The sequence below is a fragment of the Girardinichthys multiradiatus genome, chromosome 13, assembly GCF_021462225.1.
Source record: "Girardinichthys multiradiatus isolate DD_20200921_A chromosome 13, DD_fGirMul_XY1, whole genome shotgun sequence".
NCBI lineage: Eukaryota > Metazoa > Chordata > Actinopteri > Cyprinodontiformes > Goodeidae > Girardinichthys > Girardinichthys multiradiatus.
The window spans coordinates 19453572-19477018 of record NC_061806.1 but is presented as its reverse complement, the minus strand read 5'-3'; the positions used below and the strand labels follow the sequence as shown (position 1 = coordinate 19477018).

At 38.8% G+C, this 23447-nt stretch overlaps 1 protein-coding gene across 1 annotated transcript; it reads left to right on the top strand.

Annotated features, from left to right (window-relative positions):
- The first annotated feature begins 3929 nt into the window (after positions 1-3929).
- si:dkey-220f10.4 (tubby protein homolog) lies at positions 3930-23257 on the top strand. The gene is made up of 13 exons (XM_047384282.1): positions 3930-3947; positions 14272-14501; positions 17229-17388; positions 18632-18862; positions 18986-19114; positions 19215-19370; positions 19454-19620; positions 19717-19878; positions 20031-20143; positions 22075-22189; positions 22285-22383; positions 22467-22638; positions 22727-23257. Exons 2-13 carry the CDS (start codon positions 14460-14462, stop codon positions 22858-22860), a joined length of 1680 nt encoding a protein of 559 aa, XP_047240238.1. The 5' UTR covers positions 3930-3947; positions 14272-14459; the 3' UTR covers positions 22861-23257.
- Positions 23258-23447: the final 190 nt, after the last annotated feature.

Genomic DNA, 23447 nt, shown 5'->3' with positions numbered 1-23447 from the left:
TCAAGTTTTGAGAAAGTTGGTTCTAGAGCTGAGGAACATAAAAGCTGCCTCCTTCTTTAATTTCAGGAACACTTAGGAAGCAGGTCTCTAATGACCTGAGTGGTCTAGATTTTACCCTTGCAAATAACCCTAAAATGTACTTAGGTTCAAAACCCCCAGGTTTGAATTCAGATTCAGATTTTTTTTTATTTGAAACAAGAAAAATGTATAACAATGAAAAATTACAAGTGTCTGTTAATATACCAGATTGTAGACCAAGCCTAATTTTTCATCTGCTTTCCCTCAGCAGGCTGATGTTAACATATAACATAAAACATACATACATAAGACACTAGATATATGACAACAGTCCACACAAAAAAACGTAAAACAATAAAACACAAGGTAAAACACAGCTGACACAGAGCTCTGTGGTCCTCACCTTGAATCTTGTTGAGTGGTGATTGCTAATACTACCTACTGACTTCTGTCTTTTTTGCACCTAGCTGAAAAAAGTTGGACCCATCGCTTCACTGAATTTATTGACATACTGATCCAGTGAGTCTGGTGGACTATGATCATGTAATGACACAGACCTTTCATTAAAGTAATGTTGTGTGTCATCAGCATAGTATAGTAAGAGGTGTATTACTCCATAATCTGAGAGAGGGAGAATATATAGATGGTGAATAAAAGTGGCCCGAGGAGGCTGCTTTGAGTGACCCCAACATTTGTTTGCTCATATTAATAATTGCCTATAAACACAAAGTAGTCTCAGTCTGCCAAGTAAGACCTGAAGAACTCTAGCAAAGCACCAAACATTTCCACCCACTTCTCCATTCTATCAATCAGTATTTTATGATCAGTTTATGCTCCGTGTTGCCATCGCTCCTTCACTCTGAAATAGATGCTTCCTGTAGTGACAATCAAAATGTTAGATATAGATGGTGAAGTCGTCTAAGGTTAATACGACACTGTAGGGCAGTAAACCACAAAAGATTAATACAGCATAAAACATTAAAACGCTGTAAAGAAATAAATAAATGATCATTGTGGATTAGCAAGGTAAGTAATAAGGCAAAATCCCCTCCATAAAAAACCATGCATACTTGGATCCTATAGAAAATCTCCAAGCAACATGCTTCCAGGATATGTCTGTCAAGATCCTGTATTAAATTTAATCCCAGCCAGTCAGTGAGTCTACTCCATTGTGTGTTGTGTGGAGGTCCTGTCTCTGTTTTCATATAAATACATACGCCAGAGGAAAATAATGGATATTCGATAATTCATGAAGAAATTTGATAGGAAAGTCAATTAAACTCCAAAAAGAATCAAATAAAAATCAAAATACAAAAGAATGAGCCTTTTCAGGCTCGTTTTGTGTTCACATATCCATCTTTCTGGGGATCCCTTTCACAGAGAAATCTGTCATGATAAATTTAAGTTTCATATTTTTCCCCTCTCTCTGTCTTGAAAAGCTCTGTCATCTTGGGCTTGAGGTACAGTTTGCCAAAAGGCTAATGGCCCTTTATGACAGCACAATCTGATGCCTGTCCCGGCGAGCCTCCAGGTAATCCGGCCACCTCGGCAGCTAAGCCCTGCTCAGGTTTAAGTTGCATATTTTGTTTTTATCAGGATGCTGCTGATAAATGCTATCAGCGGGGCAGAAATGAAATATGGGGGGTCAAGCTTCATTGTGTCTAAGCCCCCTTGTTGGAACTCAAGACCTGATGAACAATGGCAACTCTATGGTTGGATCTTGAACATCTGGAATAAGAAAGATTTTATCCAAACCTTTTTGCATGTGCTGCAAAATTTCCCCTCAGGAGCTTTTGCAAACTATTTTAGCTTGTCAAATATCTTTGCATAAATGGATTATAATCCAAGCACTCAAAACACCTCAAATTACAATTATAGTAGCTTTACTTTTGGACCTCCAAAATATCATTTAATAAAATCATAGAATTACATGCTAATTTATTTCCAGTAATGCACGCTAATAGTGTGTTACCTCTGTGTCCATGGTCCATTGCTGCCGACCTATACTGTATGTGAAAAGCACTCACACACTCTTACCATAGGTGATAACCCCCTTGGTGAAAAGCACTCTTATGGGAAGTGCCCATTATCTCCAAAGTCTATCCTCACGCTGACACTAAGTCATTAGCTTAATCTGTCCTCGGTAAAATCATACTTCATTTCTTTGGCTTTTGGTGCAATATGAATGGAAACATTGACTGTTATAATGAATTACGCGAGGAAATACTCTCTACATTTTACTCTAATATGTGTTTAGATGTAATTTTTCAGTTGCACTTGATAGAGGTACTGCTCTTGATCCTTCATTCTTATGGAGCCTTTACTGAAATATAATGGCTCTAAGTAGCATAAAGATCCTACTCAAATTTTCAGATTTTTACGACTTAAAAACTTGAGACCTGTACAAATGATTTGTTTTTACATTTTTATTGTGACATAAAGTACCATTAAAATAAAAAACAAAAACAAATCATTTACAGGGAAAATATAAAAAAGGCGCTATAAGCTGGCAGCATAAATGTGCACACCCTCAAACTAATTTTGTCAAAATTTACTTTGATTCAATTTCAACACTTTTGTCTTCTTTGGTACTAGTCTGCAGATGTTTTCCACAACTATGAGATTGTAGGAACATCTCTTTTTTACCACAGTCTTCAAGTTACTGCACTGTTTTTCTCGGAATTAGTTCTGGACTTAGGATAAACTTTTCTAAAACATATATTTTTTTGCCCAGTGAAGTCATTTTTCTATTGTTGATTTGGACTTATTCGGTTGCAAAAAAATAAAATCCTTCATTATCTTTCAAGCACCTCTTCAGCTTTCCAGCAGACATCTGGAGTGTTTAGGTCAAAACTGAATACAGTTTCATTCGCCTTGATAAAAACACCAGATCCAGCTGCAGAAAAGCAGCTGCGAAGCATGATGCTGCCACATCTTTTACAGACATTTGACTGACATTCAAAACAACCACCAACACGCCAAGGTGTGGCCATCCAAGGTAGTTTATTCAAAGAGCACACCACAAGATGCCAGAGGAAATCTCTGCAAACCTTCAAATGTAATCAATGGACCTATAGCAAGGTGTTTGCTACGTTAATGTCAAATTGCATGCCTCTGCAATCACAAAAAGACTGATCAAATTTAACATTCACAGGTGTGCACATGGTGAAATTCTTTGCTCTATTAAGACCAGACTTCATTTTTATATTTTTCAACATTTCATTATTGTGTTGATAATATTGTTTAATTTTTATGCTGGATGCCTTTTCTACATCAGGCACAGAGACTACCAATGATAACTAGCCTGTTGTATCTGCGATTCATTACAGTACAGCTGAACGTATGTTTCACTTGGTTATTGATTTATCAGTGTTTGCTATCCCTTTTCAAATTCTAGAATAATTTTATATAAACAGTTTTGTCTAAAACTTAATTATATGGACATTAGAACAGAGGACATGTTTGACATTAGCTATGCATTCACAGAACTGGCTCATCACCCTAGAATCCACCATGAGTTTTACCAAGTATCAGAGGGTGCCTCAGGAAAATGTTAGACCATCTTTATACTTTAGTTTATTTCTTTAAGTTTTGTTTCTTTCTTGTTCTGTGTATGATGCACTTTATGTTCTGTTACATTTGCAAGTTTTGTCTTTGGTTAGATTGTGTCTTTGGATTTCTGTTATGTCATGTTATAGTCACCACTCCCTGTCAGACCTTAATCAGCTTCATTCGGTCCACCTGCTCCATGCCCATCACTCTCTTTGTTTTCACCTGTGCCATGCTCCATTTATGTCGTTCTGTTCTGTTTACTCCTTATGGGAGTATACTGTTTGTTCATGCCAAGCCAAGCCTGTCCATGTCCTCGACTGCTGCAATGCCAAGCCTTTCCATGTTCATGCCTGCATCTGTTACATCCTCCCTGCTAAGTGAGTTTTACCTTTTTTGTTCTTTATTAAAACCTCCATTTATACTCATCGAGCTGTTCCTGCCTGCCTGTCTGCATTAGGGTTCTACTCCAAGAGCCACTTCTTGACAAATGGTCTCATTTTTTTAAGTTTCACAAAGCTGGAAATGTTAACAGGGTTGTGTACACTTTTGACAGCCAATGTAGGTGAGGGGGCACTGATTGTGCTCCAAGATCTGCTACACAAAACAGCTTAGTGAAACATGATACTCATCATGAGCCTATGGAAATGTTCAAACTGCATTCATTTCTACCATTTTTACTAAAACAAGTAATATTCAGCCAAAATCCAGGCAAAACTTCTTTGCTTTAAGAGTCTGCTTCATATTTCAAGCTGATCAGTTGTGCTGTCTCTTCTTTCTCCTCTTTCATATCCTATCTGTATTTCACTATCTATCTCTATCAGAAACAGACACACCTCCCTCCCCCTCTCTCTTGTTATAGTCACATTATGTCAAAGTGTGCGTGTCCTACAAAGCAGTGGGGGGCTGAGTTTAGTGAATCGTTGACAAGACCTACCCAGCTCCTTTCTGACAGCTGTCAGCATCTTGTCTGTTACCTGTGTGCAGAGATGGAAATGAGCAGGAGTGACACAACATGCCAGAGGTGATGTGACAGCTGAACTCTCTCCATTGGTTTCTAAATCTGCTGCACATTGGCTCACAGCTTGTACACAGGCAGGGCAACAACAAATATCTGCTTTGAAGCTTCACATGAGTCTCATTTGTAATGCGGTGATGTCATGGCACTGAGGAGAAATCATGTAAAATCTACAGCATGTCTATCGGTTCTTTGGAAATTTTTAGGCAGCATATGATCATGAATTGATGTGGCCAATTTAGGGCAGCATGACTATTTCTTTTGCAAAGCTGCTTCTAAATTGTGTTGCAAACTGCAATTTATTGACTTGAATTTTATGTGATAGACCAACAAGCTTTTACAAATACAAATCAACACGTTTTGCATGCATTGGTATAAATACAGCTATTCCGTGAAGGTCTCAGAAATTTGTTAGAGAACATTAGTTAACAAACAGCATCATTAAGGCCAAGGAACACAGTAGAAATGTCACCGATAAAGTTCTGGAGAAGTTTACAGTAGAGTTAGATAATAACGCACTGGTCCAAGTTTTTTAATCTGGAATACCCAGAACACCCAAAAATAAAAAGATAAACCTACAAAGACAGGGTTGTCTACATAAATTGACAGACAAAGCAACCAAGAGACCCACTGTAACTCTGGAGGAGCTGCAAAAATCCACAGCTCACAATCACAGGAGAATATGTTGGTGCGTAAACTCTTAATTGTGGACTCTACAAATCTGACCTTAATAATGGAGTGGCAAGAAATAAGCCATTGTTTAAAGAAAACAGGGCATTCCTGAAAGAAAAACTCTTACAAGCTGCAAAAGAATTGAGAGTGGGACAGAGGTTTACCTTTCAGAAGGCCAAAGAAACTAAACATACAGTCAGAGCTACAATGGAATGGTTTAGATTAAAGAATAATTATGTGTAGTCCAACTAAGTATCAACGATTTTGCAATTGTCCGCTGTTCTCTGTTGATCTATCACATAAAATCCCAATAAACGTTTATGGTTGTAATGTGACAAAATGTGCAAAGATTGATGCTGTATATTCAAGTTGAAAATGTTATGGCACTATGTAAGCACCAAAACATAGCACTGCTCAGACTTTTTTCATTTAAAAGGTTTTCAAAAATGCCCGTTTCATGACTTTACATTATTTTCTAACCATCTAGTTCCCTGTTGCAATAGTTTAGCCTCTGCAGCTGTGTTGGCTGTCAAAGTTTAACTTTAAACCTAAATTTACATTAACAGGTAATACAAACAGCTGCATCTGAAGGGTAATCCAACTCTTTAACTGTTGATTTTGCTATAATCTCCAACCGACCGACTCCGCAATTTAGTTGTACTGAATTCCATGCAGCTAATCCCCAACATGTGGCTGTCCCCAGTCCCGGAAAAGTCTGTGATTGGTCTGATTGATAAATGGAGCCCTCCTTATGCTGGTGCTCGTCCGTTTTGAACAGGGCCTCTGCTGGTCTGGACTATGTCCAGGAAACCTTGGACAGCCACTTATTAAGTAGTTAGACCCTCAAGACAAGGAGGCAGACAGAGACTGCTGGTGGTCACCTGGGCTGGGATTTAGCTTTGCTATCCTTCAGCCATCAGTCAGGTCTAAAAGACTTGCTGCGGCCTCTTGTTATAACTGGGGCAACAGTAGTTGCTTTTTCTCTAAGGTGAAGCTTTGTGTGTTTGTTTAGCCAAGACAGAGCCAGAGGTTTATAAACTAAAAGTCAACTTTTTCTTCTTTTTGTTAACACTTTCACAACTCATCGTCATTAAGAAGATAAAAGGATCCAAGCAGTTGGTTATATTGAAGCTAAAATCTTTAGCAGATTTACTTGTCAACAGTTTACATGAAACTGAATTCCTTTACTAAGTCTGTTCCTCCTACTAGGAAGGTTAATGAAAAACAGAAAGCAGCCTATGCAAAGGAATCATTAAAATGTTTACTTCAATAGTCAAAGTGACTCTATTCTTCATTATTTTTTTAAAGTTTTAACAGAAAAGAGAAAATCAATTAAAGTAAAGTAAAGTAAGTGAGTGTGTGTCATTTTGCCCATTCACCAGTTTGTACTTTGCTTTGGCTGTTTCATAGCCAACTTTTCTAGAAGGAAAACTCATTCCAAACTTTGGGCAGTAATTTCCAACCCTTGTTAACAACTAAATATTTATGTTTATTCCTGTAATGTACAGTGTTCAATAAGCAGTATTAGTGTGTTTGAGTTTTCTCTGAAGTCAGACCTTGAATGTGTTCTAACTGCAATAAAACAGTGGGGTTTGCTAATTGTTAGCTACTGTTAGCAAAACAAGCTGATAATAATGTGTTTTTTTTGGTTTTCTGCATTCAAACACTTAACGAGAACATGTTCACAAATAGACTTTATACAGTACTATGTGTGCCACAGTTTCAATGAGATATTGTAGGCACAGCAGCCATATTAGAAAATAAACTCCAGGCTGTTCAGTGACTTTCTGAGTTGAAATGACAGCTTCTGATTTCAAACATAATCCTCCATATTTACTTTCAGGAAGTTGATCAGAGTTAATCTGGTTTGATCAAGTTCCATATACTCCCTTGCTTCATATGAGCCAGCTGACCTGAACAGGGATTAGAACCAAAAAGACTGAAAATGTGGTGCAATAGATGCTCTGCAGACTGGGTGGTGGAGCAGTTGGTATTGAAGTTGTCTTGCAACAAGAAGGTCCTGGGTTCAAATCCAAGCTGGAGCCATTGTAAATGGAGTTTGCAAGCCCTCCTCGTGCACACAAAAGGTTCTGTCTTCCTCCCACAGGACAAAAATACTGTTGTTTGTAAAAGTATTCATACCCCTTGAACTGTTCCCCATATTGTCACATTACAACCACAAACATAAATATATTTTATTGGAATTTTATGTGAAAGACCAACACAAAGTGGTATACAGTTGTGATGTGGAACGGAAATTATACATGATTTAAAAAATGTTTTACAAGTAAAAAAGTGAAAAGTGTGGTGTGTAAAAGCCCCCTTTTCTCTGAGTTCAGCCAATGGCCTTCAGAAGTTGCCTGATGATTGCTAATGACTAAATAGAGTCCACCTGTGTGTATCTAATCTCAGTACAAATACAGCTGCTCTGTGACGGGCTGAGAGGTTGGTTAAGAGAATATCGGGGAGCAAACAGCATCATGAAGTCCAAGAAACACACCAAACAGGTCAGGGATAAAATTGTAGAGACATTTAAAGCAGACTTAGGCTAATAAAAGATTTCCCAAGCTTTGAACATCTCACGAAGCACTGTTCAACTCATCATCTGGAAATGGAAAGGCTAAACTGTAAACCTACCAAGACAAGGCCGTCCACCTAAACTTCCAGGCCGAACAAGAAGAGCACTGATCAGAGATGCAGCCAAGAGGCCCATGGAGACTCTGGACGAACTGCAGAGATCCACAGCTCAGGTGGGGGAATCTGTCCATAGGACAACTATTAGCCGTGCACTGTACAAATTACAAATGTTATCTTTATGGAAGAGTGGCAAAAAGAAAGCCATTGCAAACGTGAGGAAGAAGGCGCTTTGGTCAGATGAGACCAAAATTGAACTTTTTGGCCAAAATGCCAAACGCTATGTGTGGCGGAGAACTAACACTGCACATCACTCTGAACACACCATCCCCACTGTCAAACATGGTGGTGGCACCATCATGCTCTGAGGGTGCTTCTCTTCAGCAGGGACAGGGAGGGTGGTCAGAGTTGATGGGAAGATGGATGGAGCCAAATACAGGGCAATCTTGGAAGAAAACCTGTTAATAGCAACGTGCATCTCAATTTTTTGATAAAAAAACAACAAATGCAAAAATTTCAATTCCTGTTTAAAAATGTCTTAATTTAGGATTTAGTGGAGAGGTCTTTTGAAAAGTGTGAGAACCACTACCCCAATCCCCACTGACCCAATGTACCCTTTTAAATTGCAGCACCAAGCACGATAACAGAAACTATTTCTATCATAGAAGTCCAGGCAGGCATTACACCATAAAATATTTGCTCCAGAATCCTGTTGTAAGTAGATTAAAGCCATCTCAGCTGGTGATGTGGTTCTGCAGAAAGGAAGCAGAACAACCTGGGTAGAGTTCAGATGAAACACTAGGAGGTGAAAGGAAAAGTGGTGATTTGTCATTAAGACTTTTCAAAACAAGGCCAGTGCCAAGGGTCCAATTTCTGCTTGTTATAATTTTGCCCGATCACTCCCTTATGTCCCTAAACACATTTTTCTTGCAAGTACCCAAAGAACACCATGGAAGTTACAACTTGAATGGATTGATTATAAGCAGAAATATGACAATACCAAATTGATATTTGATGCAAACCCAGTCTTTATTTTAGGTTATATTTTAGCGTTTTTTTATTAATTTTGATTATTAATTTAGATGCAATATATCCATCTGTATGTAATCTGCTCTGGCATTAAAATCCAAGCTGTTTTTGGGCTCGTTTATGCCGAGAGCAGGTTAGGAAAGCCCTTTTCAGTATGACTGCCAGGTACAGTTTCTCTTGGCCAGGGTAAAATTTGTAAAACATGCTTTGTAAAGCCAAAATCAAACGTGCCAATTCTTGAATGGGATGCTGGAAGATTATTCACAAGCAAATAAAGTTGCGTGCGACCGGCGAAAAAGCCGCCCAGTTTTTATGCCTGGTTCTGTTTAGCACAAATCATTTTCACTCGGATATTTGGAAGTGTCGGCTGTGATTTGCAGATTGTTGCTAATCCCCTGCACAGATTTGAAAGTTGATCTTCTAAATTTGACACAGCCTTTGCCTTCCACTGTTTGCAGCGTTTTATGTTTTCTTGCACATAAATTTTCATGTCTCGGTTTGTTGCGGCTGAGGACGCTTTACTCTTTTGTTTATGGGATTCAGAGAAGGAGGGGAACTCTTTGCGGCATACCTCCCTGCTCACACACACAGATGTGCATCGTCACTGGTTGATTGTGGTTGACCCTGGCTGATTGAACGGGTAGAAGGGGCAGCCAGTTGTGCAGCTGGGCCGGCTGTTCTAGCCGTCTGCAGGGTTGGGGCGCCAAGGGGAGGAATGGTAGCGTGACTGGGAGGGACTGTCAGGCTGCCATGCCGTGACCCCGGCCGACACACTCCCAAGTCAGTGCACTGTGCTGCACTTGTTCCCCCGGCAGAGATGGTGGAGACAAAAGAGCAAGGAACTTCCCCAGACTTTCATTTTGGCTGTTCGGACAACTCTGAGGCCTGCTCTGTGCCTCCAGGGCCCACTCAGCTGGCCTGTGGAGTCAGAGCGGAGCAGAAAGACAGCAAGACAGCAAGGCTGAGCAATTATAAGAAGGAGAGGAAGCCTGTATGGATGTGTTAGGATGGTATCCATGACATCATTCCTGGAGGGAATTTCTCAAATGCATTGCTGCAGTCAGATACCTCATTATGATTTAACCAAAAAAAAAGATTTTAACCTAAAAAAGCTGTGGTGTCTCGTTCATTACATATTGGTAAAGGGCAAAAAGTTGGAACATAAATTGCCTTGCAAAAGTATTAATATTCCTTAATTTTTTCACAATTTGGCCAGTTACAACCACTAACTTCACTGTATTTTTATTGGTATTTTATTGATAGATCAAAATAGATAAACACTAGTGCATTATTTAAGTTTTTAAATAAAACCCTGAATAATATGTTGCCCCCTTTACTATAATACCTCTAAATAAGATCCAGTGCAACCTTTTACCTTCTGATGTCATCTAAAAAACTATGATTTAATATCAGAATAAATCCAGCTTTTCTGTTAAGGCTTTAGAGGTTTGTTAGAAAACAATGAACAAACATCAAGATGACCAAGCAAGACAAGCAGACAGGTCAGGAAGAGAGCAGCAGAGAAGTTAAAGCTGACCATCCATGTAAACTGATACAGGAAACAATAATCAGAGAAGCAGTCAAGAGGTCCATGGTAACTCTGGAGGAGCTGTTGAGATCCACAGATCAGATGGAAACATTTATTGACAAGACAACTATTAGTTGTCTGGCCTTCATGGAAGAGTGGAAGGAAGATTTGCAGCTGCAGTTGCTGTGATAGGTGTATTTACAAATCATTGAGACAGGGAGGCTGAATCCATGTCAGACCTTTTAGATTTTTATCTGCCAAAAATGTTTAAAATCGTTTATCCTTTTTTTTTTTTTCTTTTCCATAATTCTGCACTACTTTGTGTTGCTTTGACACTTAAAATCCTAGTAAAATGAATTGAAGTTTGTGGTTGTCATGTGACAAAATGTAAAATGGTGTAAATCCATGGATGTGTTTGAAAGGCACTTTAAATCTTTCCTTTTTAATCAACCGTGTCTCTGAATTTTACAGACTGATGAAGTCTGTTCTGCTCTATTATTGCAACTCAACCGAAAGTATACCTAAAACTGAATACTTGAGCAGTTTGGGTTAGCATATCTAGGGTTTATAGGAATGTGACTCATGGTTTCTCCACTGCATGTTTACTTGTTTGTTTATATGTTGTCCATGTACTCTAGCACATAATTATCCAGTTCAGCTCAGACGTATAAAACAAACGAGGAAATATTTGTAATAGCCAAAGAACAGCTCATTTTTCCAGCGAAAGTAATGACCAAAATGAGGAATAAAGCTGGCTGCTAGTCCCCCCTTTTTTAACAGCAACACAAACATTAGTCAACGGGAACCAAAGTTAGCTTTGTTTCATGACTGTCCATTACTGCACAATTATTCTCATATGGAGAGACAAAAAGAAAACAAGCTTAAAACGTTTGGCATAGAGGCTTTTGTGAGTTGAGACATCAAGGCTTCAAGGAAGTCGTTCAGAAGGCTGAGTCAAAAAGTCATCAGAAGGGTAGAGACAAAGTAGAGAAAGGTTTGGGTGTAGTTACATGAACGCAAGTTGGCCTTGTTGGATGACAAATTGTACGGTGCTGGGACGGGACGGCTCAGCCAGCTGGTTGGCCCCTTCACTGGGTTGATTGATGGTGTTGATGTTCTAAATCGGCCGCCAACACGCCTAGTACAGGACTCGTAATAGCGCAGCCTTAGATTGGCCCTGGAGATAGCAGGAAGTGGATGGGGGTATATGAAGGGTGGGGGGGACTGCAAGGGAAAAAGGACACGTTCCCATGCAAGCATATGGGATATGGATGCATGGAACTGTGACTGCTAAATCCAGTCATCTGAGCTGAAGTTAGGGCAAGAGACCACAGAACTTTGTGAAAATCTCTCTTTAACAATTATGTTGGTTGCTGTACAAGTGGTGAGTTGTAGCAGTCCCTAACACTGAGGGATCTGCCTTAACTCACTTCTAGTCTCAAGAAAGCACATGCAGGGTCATCATCGCTTGGACAAAAAAGCTGGGAGTCAAAGTGCAATCATTACTGTCGAGGAGAGGTCAAAGCCAGTGCTCTCATGTCCACAGTTATCTGACCAATGTGCCAACAAGTCAGGGGAGAATAAGAGGGGAGGGGGCTGTGGTGAAAAAAAAAAAAACAACTTCCCCTTAATTGTAACAGGAACCCCTTTATCATAATTTGACTGAATAACACATGCTACCTTTGATCAAGAGAAAGGCAGTCTGGGATTGTGTAGGAAGCTCTCAGATCTCGACACACGCAAAGGGGAAACACGGGGCAGTCTGTGGGGTTTACTGGAAGCTTTCCACCATCACTGTGGGACAAAAGGGAACATTTTTGAAGAATTTCAATTGTGTTCAAGATGTTTTAAACAAAGATTGCTGTTCATTTGTTGCAATAATGGGTCCTCTCCACCTGCTTACAAAAAAACTAAAGTCACTCCATCTATGATCTGAATATTACTGTTTCATTACTTATTGTTCAGCTTTCCAAGAAACATTTGAGATTTGTGACTTTTTCATACATAAGAGGCTCGGTTTTTACACAATTCTCCTTCAAGATTATTGAAGGTCCTTCTAAAGATTTGTTTTTGCCCTTTTTAGTCTAGTCAAAAAACATTTTACAAAGATTGATGAACGGCCTTTACAATGACATATAAATCATTCAGGAACAAGACAACCGTACCTAACTCAAGGAATAAATCAATGATGTGTCTACAAATAACAGGCATATTTTGCAATTGTATGTTTAAGCACTTTGTAACTGGCCTTGTTGCAAAAACAGAACTATAGGTCTCATATCTTCGCTTGCATCTACGAAACCGTCCAAAGGTAGCACAGCTCAACAATGATAAATTATAATTTGGTAACTGATTGAGGGATTATGCAACTCTTGGGTCTTGTGTTGGGTATTTGCCAAGTTTTTCCTGGAATATGTTTGAAGTTACTGTTCATCTTCTATAATATATTTTTCAAACCTAGGTCTTCTTGTCCAGTTTTCTTATTTTTGTTTAACAACATTCTTCATAAAAATCGAATTGATCAACAACAGATGTGGCAGGTTTCTGACTATATAAAAAATATATTATCTTATTCCGGTGAAGCTGTAATATTTCCAGGCTTTTTCATAAATGGGTCAAAAGCAGTGAGCACTTAGAAAGGGAAAGGTGGAGTAAACCGTAAACAGGTCACCTGTCTTTTACAGCTCAAAAAAACACAAAAGACATAAGTGACAAACAATCATACATACTGTACATCCACTCACACTTTTAGGGTAATTTAGAGTAATCAGATAACCTAATATGCATGTTTTTGGAAAGTAGGAGGAAGCTGAAATGGGCCCTAAAAACAGCCTTGGGGTACCACGCATATTGGATCAGACACAATGTGGTTTATACAGACACTGAAGCTTCTAAGGTAAGCTCCAAACCACTCTAAAACAGTTCCAGAAATAAAATTTTTTTTAATTTAAATCTGCCAGCTGTATGTACAATTTTGGGCTTACCTTCATGCATCCATGCTGGCCTGGAACCCTGTGCAACAGCTTAGTTCGCTTGAAAACATTGCTTGTTTATATTAACTTTAAGATCAATCTGTTGGTCAAAGTGTGGCTTGCAGCCTTGCACTATACACTTAGCAGCTAAAAGGCTGAAAATATCTTCATTTAAAAACACTCTTCCTCAAGTGCAAACTAAAGTCATTAACACAATGCACTGACATTAACATTATTAGCATAATTTCACCATCTTTGCCATTTTACCATCCATTTGTTAATTCACCCTGTGGAAGAAGTTCAGTAGGGTTTGGTAAGGCTGTTGCATAGTCCAAACAGGCAGTTTGTTTTTATGCAGTAATTGGTCAAAACTACCCAGTTTTTGTGCTAACAGCATAAACCCTGCTTTTAGATTAAATAAATAACACAGCAAGTTTTCTGTGCAACTATCCCTGTAGCGTTGGGATAAATCTGTCCAGCTGTTGCAGTAGCAGTCAGGTTATATCTCTTTTCTATTTGTTTTAAGAGATCTTATAGATTGATACCACAGAGTGTCTTCTTAAAAAAGAAAGACTTGAACATATGGTGCAGATTTCGCATTTAGTTGTTTGTACATGGACTAAGTAATGCAGACTGCTGCTTGGAAAAGACTATCAGCAGCAGTACACCACCTTACAGCATGGTCTCTCATTTTTCACTAGCACCAACAGGCCACAGTATCTTAATAAAAACAGCCATGTAAAGCTTGTTTGTGTTCAAGGGACTCCCTGTCTGCACGGGAGAAGAAGCTGTGCACTGTGGTTTAAGAACATTATCCCCATTTAATCTACTTTGCCTTCTGCTGCATACAGGTGGACAGACAGCCAGATGGAGCTGGGTGGCACAAACACCAGCTTCTACGCTTAATTACCACAAATTATTTACCTCCAGGACAAAATCAACTAATTCACTCCGAATACACGTTGACAGTGCATTTCATCTGTTGCTTCTATACCCTCCTCTTCACAAGCTGTGATTAGGTGCGATTCTTTGCTCAGCTATGGAGGACCCTGACATACGACAACAAAAGCTGGACAACCAGGTACACGCACTAACTATTATGTTCTTCAGATCAATAGCAAACTTGCAAAATCTGTGATATAACAAATTTATATTTGAGTTGAGTTTTTTATGAATAGTGTTCTTCTAGTTTTAGCCAAATTAAGTAGCTATGATTACGTTGTGTTTTTCTTTATATCATCTTGGGATTTTCTTTGCATTTGTGGATGACCTGTACACAGTCATCTGAATTAGATTTTCCTTTGGGATTATTAAAGTGTTTTTTATTGTAACCTAAAATTGTACAATTAATCTAGAATTAACCTCTCTCGAGTGTCATTGGGCCATGACTGTGTAAAATCCACCTGGTGTTTAAGCATCTGCTCAAGCTGTGTTTATTCTTCATTGCATTATAATGTCTGACTTACAGTGCCAGTCAGGAGTTACATGCACTCATCATCTCCATGAACTCAATATTTATTTTGGTCCTTTAATGATGCATTTGAGAAGCTCTTTTCGTATAGCAAACGACTGCAATAGGATTTAGAAACAAGGGTTAGGTTTTAAAAGCTGGAATTGATTGAGGATTTGTTTGACAATCCCCACATGTTCAAATTTATGTATAGATGTTCAAAGTATACATACACACTCACCAATATTTGGATATATATACCTTAGCAAGTGGCAATAAAAAAACATGCTTTTTGTAGCCATAAACAAGCTTCAGACATAATTCTGCGTGGATATTTGACCAATAGTGAAGATTTTTTGAATGAGTTGGTTTCTTGGCTTTTATGCATAATCCACAACTACACAGCATATGAGATGCTATGAAACACTGGTACCACCCCGCTGGCCAGAAGGGCTTTTCCACCAGCTGCGCTTTATGGTGCATTCAAGTACAGGGGTTGGACAATGAAACTGAAACACCTATCATTTTAGTGTGGGAGGTGTCATGGCTAAATTGGACCAGTCTGGTAACCAGTCTTCATTGATTGCACATTGCACCAGTAAGAGCAGAGTGTGAAGGTTCAATTAGCAGGGTAAGAGCACAGTTTTGCTCAAAATATTGAAATGCACACAACATTATGGGTGACGTAACAGAGTTCAAAAGAGGACAAATTGTTGGTGCACGACTTGCTGGCGCATCTGTGACCAAGACAGCAAGTCTTTGTGATGTATCAAGAGCCACGGTATCCAGGGTAATGTCAGCATACCACCAAGAAGGACGAACCACATCCAACAGGATTAACTGTGGACGCAAGAGGAAGCTATCTGAAAGGGATGTTCGGGTGCTAACCCGGATTGTATCCAAAAAACATAAAACTACGGCTGCCCAAATCACGGCAGAATTAAATGTGCACCTCAACTCTCCTGTTTCCACCAGAACTGTCCGTCGGGAGCTCCACAGGGTCAATATACACGGCCGGGCTGCTATAGCCAAACCTTTGGTCACTCATACCAATGCCAAACATCAGTTTCAATGGTGCAAGGAGCGCAAATCTTGGGCTGTGGACAATGTGAAACATGTATTGTTCTCTGATGAGTCCACCTTTACTGTTTTCCCCACATCCGGGAGAGTTACGGTGTGGAGAAGCCCCAAAGAAGCGTACCACCCAGACTGTTGCATGCCCAGAGTGAAGCATGGGGGTGGATCAGTGATGGTTTGGGCTGCCATATCATGGCATTCCCTTGGCCCAATACTTGTGCTAGATGGGCACGTCACTGCCAAGGACTGCCGAACCATTCTTGAGGACCATGTGCATCCAATGGTTCAAACATTGTATCCTGAAGGCGGTGCCGTGTATCAGGATGACAATGCACCAATACACACAGCAAGACTGGTGAAAGGTTGGTTTGATGAACATGAAAGTGAAGTTGAACATCTCCCATGGCCAGCACAGTCACCAGATCTAAATATTATTGAGCCACTTTGGGGTGTTTTGGAGGAGCGAGTCAGGAAACGTTTACCTCCACCAGTATCACGTAGTGACCTGGTCACTATCCTGCAAGAAGAATGGCTTAAAATCCCTCTGACCACTGTGCAGGACTTGTATATGTCATTCCCAAGACAAATTGACCCTGTATTGGCCGCAAAAGGAGGCCCTACACCATACTAATAAATTATTGTGGTCTAAAACCAGGTGTTTCAGTTTCATTGTCCAACCCCTGTATATCAGATACACTAAATACCTAAATATTCAAAACATGTCCAAAATTATTTAAACCCTTTTTATAATCAAATGTCAGCATAGTCTGCATTCACCATTTTCGTGTAATTTATTGTTGTGTATTATCCATCTGTCCGTCTGTCCGTCCGTCCATCCATCCATCTGCCCCCTTCATAGGAAGATGGATGCATGTTGTACAAAAACGTATTAAATCTTAACTTATTTTGTTATTTTATATACTGCGATCATGTTTGATCAAATTTTAATCTTTATTTGTTATCAAATAATCTTTAATTTAATAATACAAATCTGTCAGTGCATCCTGAGAAACATCCTTCTAATTGCAGCATTAAAAGCCCAAAATTCATTGATGAGTATGTAAACTTCTGACTAGTTCAATACTGTGGTATTCATTGATAATAAAGTGTGTGCTCCTGCAATTTGAATTCAATAGATCACCTTTAATATTACATAAAACCTGTAGAATTACATAGTGTAAAAGAATTTGCATGTATGGGTAATGTGTTTTTTTTCTTCTTCAAATACCAAGAAAAAAATGTTTATTTTTGAATCATTGGTTTTTCATTTTTGATCTTTAGCGAGCGCTTTTGATGAAAAAGCAGCAAAAAAAGAGAGCAGACACTCAAATGGTGGTGGCCAATAGAGACGCTCGCCAAAAGAATCGAAAGCACAAAACTCTCAACTCAGAAGAGATGCCTCTGTTGATCTCTCAGTCCCTGAGCACCACATCTCTGACTGGTTAGTGTTTGAACAATGTTATATTGTTTGTGAACAAATATACAGTGCCAGGCACAAGTTCATACAGTGTCATATTGATTTTTTGTGTTCATAAATGCATTTTAAATGCATTGTAATTTTGATTGGTGTAAAAGTTTATATTTTATGAAACCTGGTGGCAGTTTTTTATGCATATAACTGCCCAGGGTAACATTAGAAAGAGGTGTGCATGAAATAAGATACCAGATAAAAAAAATTACATATCTGTCAGATCTTCCCTAAGCAGGTTTTCTATTGCTTAAATGCATGTGCAGTCGATGGGTAGTTGGCAACCGCATGTTTTGACTAGGTGTCCCCTGCTTGTTCGAACAGCTTACATGCAGCCAAGAATCTTTGATACTTTTCTGCATTTCAATTGGCTGGGAGGCAACAAGTGGTGAGGCTCACAAGACCCACCACTAATCAAGCCAACAGAATTTTGAAACCAAACATGCTGACAAATATACCTAAACCCCTCCACTATTTAGGTAAATGTCCCTTAGAAGATCTGTGGAAAAACAAATTATTTTTTGAAGCTAACAAGGCCCAAGCAAGATTCTCTCAGGATAGTCCACCACTTTTTTTGACAGGATTGGTAAAGTTTTTTGTTAAAATGGTTGGTTTCCTGGCATAGAGATGCAGCTTTTACTCATAATACATGAACTTGAATAGGGTTGAGGTCAGGGCATGCTAGAAGCTTAATGTCAGCATGTTTTATGTTTTCCAAACCCAGTTTTGATGTGTGTTTAGGATGACTGTCCCATTAGAACAACCAGCAGTGTCCATGTTTCTCTCACCCCACCAAAACTGTAACCCTCAGATAAAGGCAACAGAGTTAGGATGTTTAAGAAAATCCCAGGAACCACCAAGGCTCAGGACTATCATTAACAAGATGCCAGGAGTTTAACAGTTTTGTTGTTATTGTTTTTGATATGTTGTTATTGTTTCTGTGAAACTTACTAAAGAGCATTTATCCAAATATTGGTAGGTGTATGCAAATATATGAGCCTGTATTTATAATTTTGACTTTTTGTGGATTAGTAAAATCCAAAATAAATATAAAATATTAGTTTTTTTTTAAATCACTGAAGTTGTATCTTTAGTTCATCCTGAAAAAAGAATGGTTAAATTAAATCATTAAAGCCTCAGAAATGAACATGACGTCATGCTGATGATCAGCGCATCTACACTTCAGACCAACACTGTTGTTTTTTGTTTCTCAAAGATCAAGTAGAACATGCCCATGACAACCCCCTGGATGAGATCACACTGGGTGAGGGTGACATGAAGGCAAGCTTGGTCTCAGATGAAATGTCTCCAGAGAAGCCGGTTGCTCCCAAAACGATGGACTTAGAGGTTGACCAAGAGCCTGAGGTGAATGGTCAAGGAGAGAACATAGCTGTCGAGGAGGAAAAAAAGACAAAAAAGAATGATGTCAAAAAAGACAAACCGAAACGTAAGATTTTTCACAATTTACGATCTCACTGAGCTGATACTGTGCTGACATTTTATGCATTCCTATGAAAAACGTCAAGGGGCTTGTAGTAATTGATTATCAGTGGATATTTGAATATTTCAGTGGTGGAACAGACAGAAGAGGAGCTAGAAAAGGATAAAGAAAAGGAGAAGAAGGAGAAAAAAACTAAGAAAAAGGACAAAGTCAAGGAATCGGTTGACACACAGAAGAAGACCAAACAAGAACGTAAAAGTAACCAAGAGAAATAACCACTTTCATGCTATTTATTCTGTGATCTCGATGCTTCAACTTTGTATTATCCTGCTAAGTTAATTTTTAGTTTATTTTGCAGAGAAACATTTGCAAGAGGATTCAGTCCCTGAAATAAAACCTGAGGTGAAGGATGCAACTCTAAAGAATAAACACAATGAAAGCGACAAAGAAGATGGGGAAGATCCTCAGGAGCCCGATCCTCCCTCACCCATGAACAAAAAAACCCTGGATACATGTGAGTGAGGGTGTGATCTAATCTACTGAACAATCTACAATTATATAAAGCTAATAAAGACTGTTTTGTGGGAAAACTTACAGCTAGGTGTCAAATAAGCGACGAGAGCAAAGATGAGGAAATTGAAGAAGAATCCAAGCAGAAGAAGGACAAAAAGTCAAGAAAAGCAGACAAAACTCCGTCTAGTCTGGCATCATACAACTCCAACTCCAGAGAGACTTCATCCTCAGGCAGTGAACATAACGAAAGGGTAAGACTTTAAAAGTAGAATATTGTTCAAAATATCTTGGGGGGAAATAGGCACCAAAAACAACACTATGGGAATTAAATGCCTTTCCTGCTTCAGGTTACTTCTCCGATGTCCGTGGAGGACCTTGAGAAGTTCTCCCTCCGTCCCGCCCCAAGAGACGTGACAATCCAGTGCAGGGTAACCAGGGACAGGAGAGGCGTGGAGAAGGGCATCTACCCAACTTATTACCTCCACATGGAAAAAGAGGACGGCAAGAGGGTTAGCATTTTTGCAAGAATCTTCCTGAAAATGTTAAGACTGGTTTTAACACAAAAAATTATTTACGTCCTGGAGCTGTCCCAATTGTGGTAAATCTTTTTTTTGTTTTTTTGTCTTTACTGAAATCCATTCTTTATTGTTTTCCCTTGAAGGTGTTTCTGATGGCAGGCAGAAAGAGAAAAAAGTGCAAAACGTCCAACTATCTTATTTCCACTGACCCAACAAATCTATCCAGAGATACAAACTCCTACATCGGAAAACTAAGGTACAATTGAATGTTTAATGTCTAAAGGAAGGTTTATATAAATCATATTGAAGTTGTTTTATCATCTCCGCTAGTAACACTCACTTGTTCTAGTATTTATTCGGAACTGCTCAAAAGTAAATTGGTGTAATAGTGATGTAATGAATCCAGGCTGTTGTTTGGCAACGTCTTCTCTGTGAAAAACGCATTGTCTTGAAATTGGTCCAAAACCTGTATGCACTGCTCATTATTAATGATTCTTTCCTGGACAAACAAATTAAAGCAAAAAGGATGTTGGCTGTATACCTTTGCAATAAAAGGTCTGGCGCCTATCTCCAACGGTCATTGCTCGAGAAGCAGGGCACATCCTGGACAGGTCGCTAGTCCATCACAGGAGAAAAACAGAGACACACAGGAAAAACAACCACGCACGCACGCACACACTCACTCCTAAGGACAATTTAGAGACACCAATTAATCTAACATGAATATTTTTGTACTGTGGGAGGGAGCCAGAGTACCTGGAGAGAACCTATTCATGCATGAGGAGAAAATTCAAAGTCCATGCACAGGCTGGAAAATGAATCTGAACTTCTTGCAAGTCAACACTGTGTAAAGATACACACTAATGACGAAAGATGTAAAAGTCCATCCCTTTCTTATTTTTCAAATATTTAGCAAAAAACAAGGATTTTTAATAGGAAAGAATGAATCCCCATTGTTATTTGTAGTTTTAATTTATAAATTGCCATGTCTTCACAAGGTTTTACAATTATTTAAATCTTAATGTGCAAAACCACTTGCCTTATATTCTTTAGTGTCTTATTTTAAAGAAAAATAAAGAAGGAGCCAAATTTGAGTGGTATACCTTAATTATTCTGGATCTATACTACATAAAACTCTTAGTTTACACTTTGCAGAGGGTGTACTGTCTTTGCTTTTCTTTTTGTATGAAAGTACTGTTGGCTTAGTGCTTCTGTGTTTAACTGTGTTTCTTTCCTGGATGAAGCAATTGAAAACCATTAATGCCATTGACCTTGTGTAGTGTCTTTGTTTTACCATAGAAAGTACTCCTGTTTCCATACTTCAGAGTTTAGCTGCGTCTTTCCTTGATGAAACTATGATTAAACAATTGTTGCCATCAACTCTTTGTACACTTTAGATGCGTTTCATAAAGCAAACTTCTTTGTTTGTCTGTGTTTCATAACTGCACAACCTATTGAAAATTCTATTGTTTCTGTTACTATTCTGGACAAAGCTTTTGAATTGCTACTCCTGACTTTGGGTATATTTACCTTTTTCCTACAGAAAGTACCCATAGCCCCGTCCTTCTTTTAACCCCTAGCTGGTTTCAACAGATGGTCACTCATACTAAAACATGTTCTAATGGAGGCCTTTACTTGATGAAAGGGAGTTATTCCTCTCCACTGCTCGAGATAGGGAACTCTATGTACTGCTTATAAATTGGACCGTTTTGTCTTGTAAAGTGCCTTGAAATTACATTTGTTGTCAATTAGTGCTAAATAAATTACCTGAATTGAATAGCACTTCCATGACGTTACTGTGTTGTGGGATTTTCCTCGTGTTTTTTTTACCAGTTTTCTTCCATCTTCCATTCTAAAATGACCAAACATTTATCAGAGGTGTGATACAAATCTGATTTCTTATTAAAATTAAATTAAACCATGCTAAAATGCTCCAATACCAAATAGATTACTGATATGTCACTATTCAATGGGCTTGCAATGTCCAACTTATTCATTTTAGATTTACCTGGTTATAACATTAGAACAAACAAATAAAGCCAAATAGAAATTCCCAAAATGCCAAACCGAGTGCTCCAATGCCTGACATCCTCTTAGTATGTCCATCTGTTAAAATTGAGACCGTGGTGTGCTTTTGCACACATGTTATGGTATTACTTTTAAGACTTTAACTCTCAATTGCTTCAGGTCTAATGTTCTGGGCACAAAGTTTACGGTCTATGATGGAGGTGAAAACCCAGAGAAAAAACCTTTCATTAAAGAGAGTGAGTCAGTGCGGCAAGAACTGGCAGCCATATGCTATGTGAGTCCTAAACCCACAAACACACACACACACAGCGCTTTACACAATATAACAAGTGGTAAAACCTGCAAGACACTTAAATTTTTCTGTTCCAGGAGACAAATGTTCTGGGTTTCAAGGGTCCAAGAAAAATGACAGTGATCATCCCTGGCATGCTGGAGAACGATGAAAGAGTATACATTTGCCCCAAAAATGTAAGTCTTTGTTAAAAAAAAAACAATGTACAAAATCGGTCATGCAGATATTTCAGCTGAGGTGACATTCAAGTTTATTTCAGGAGCTTGAGACTCTACTGGTCCGCCATTCGAATGGAAACACAGACAAACTGGTCACTTTGGTGAACAAACCCCCAAGCTGGAATGAACAGACTCAGTCATACGTGTTGAACTTCCACGGACGTGTGACGCAGGCCTCTGTAAAAAACTTCCAGATTATCCACCCAGACAATGGTAAAATGATCACGCTACTCTCTTAATTGCAAAACTGCCCGATCTATTTGCCCTGATGTCTTCAGGAGCCTTTTAATGTCTCTTGCAGAGGATTACATTGTGATGCAATTTGGCCGAGTGGCGGAGGACGTTTTCTCCATGGATTACAGTTTTCCTATGTGTGCCCTTCAAGCCTTTGCCATCACTCTCTCATCTTTTGATGGAAAACTGGCATGTGAGTGACCCTGCCCCAAAGTGCTTAACAAGATGGGTAAACTACACAGAAAATATACTAGTTCATACTGAAGCTACAGTCATTGTTTAACACGGGACTATGTTTAATGATATCTAACACATGCAACATGCCACAGACATGGAAGGGGAGTTTTATTATAGGTCCTGTAATTGTTTTACAATTTTTTGTATTTTAATAAAAAAATAAGTTATTATATAAGTTCATGTCAGGTTTTCCATTTCATGCTTTCCAAATGTGTAAATGATTTGTGCAATTACACTAATAATGCTATCTGATCGGAAATAAGAGGCCAGTCTTTGAATGAGTATTACCATTTTTTTTTTAAATAGAAAAATAACACAGATGTCTGAATGTTTAATTTGATAATAAAGTCCTTGATCTTTATGTGTGCACTAGTTGTTTTTTCTCAGGCAGAGGATGTCCACTTAAAAATCACCTGTGGGACATATGAGCCCTCAGGATGTGGCATTTCATCTATTTTATCCTGCTTTCAGGTCAGGTGCAAAATTTCATCTTCAATATTTCAGTTTTAGTCAGAGTATTTGTATCTTTGCTGCATAAAAGCATAGACTTT

Coding starts and splice junctions, on each gene's coding strand:
- si:dkey-220f10.4 (XM_047384282.1), top strand. CDS start 14,460: ATGGAGGACCCTGACATACGACAACAAAAGCTGGACAACCAG. Junction 22,190..22,284: donor AACTGGCAGCCATATGCTAT/GTGAGTCCTAAA, acceptor TTTCTGTTCCAG/GAGACAAATGTTCTGGGTTT. Junction 22,384..22,466: donor TATACATTTGCCCCAAAAAT/GTAAGTCTTTGT, acceptor AGTTTATTTCAG/GAGCTTGAGACTCTACTGGT.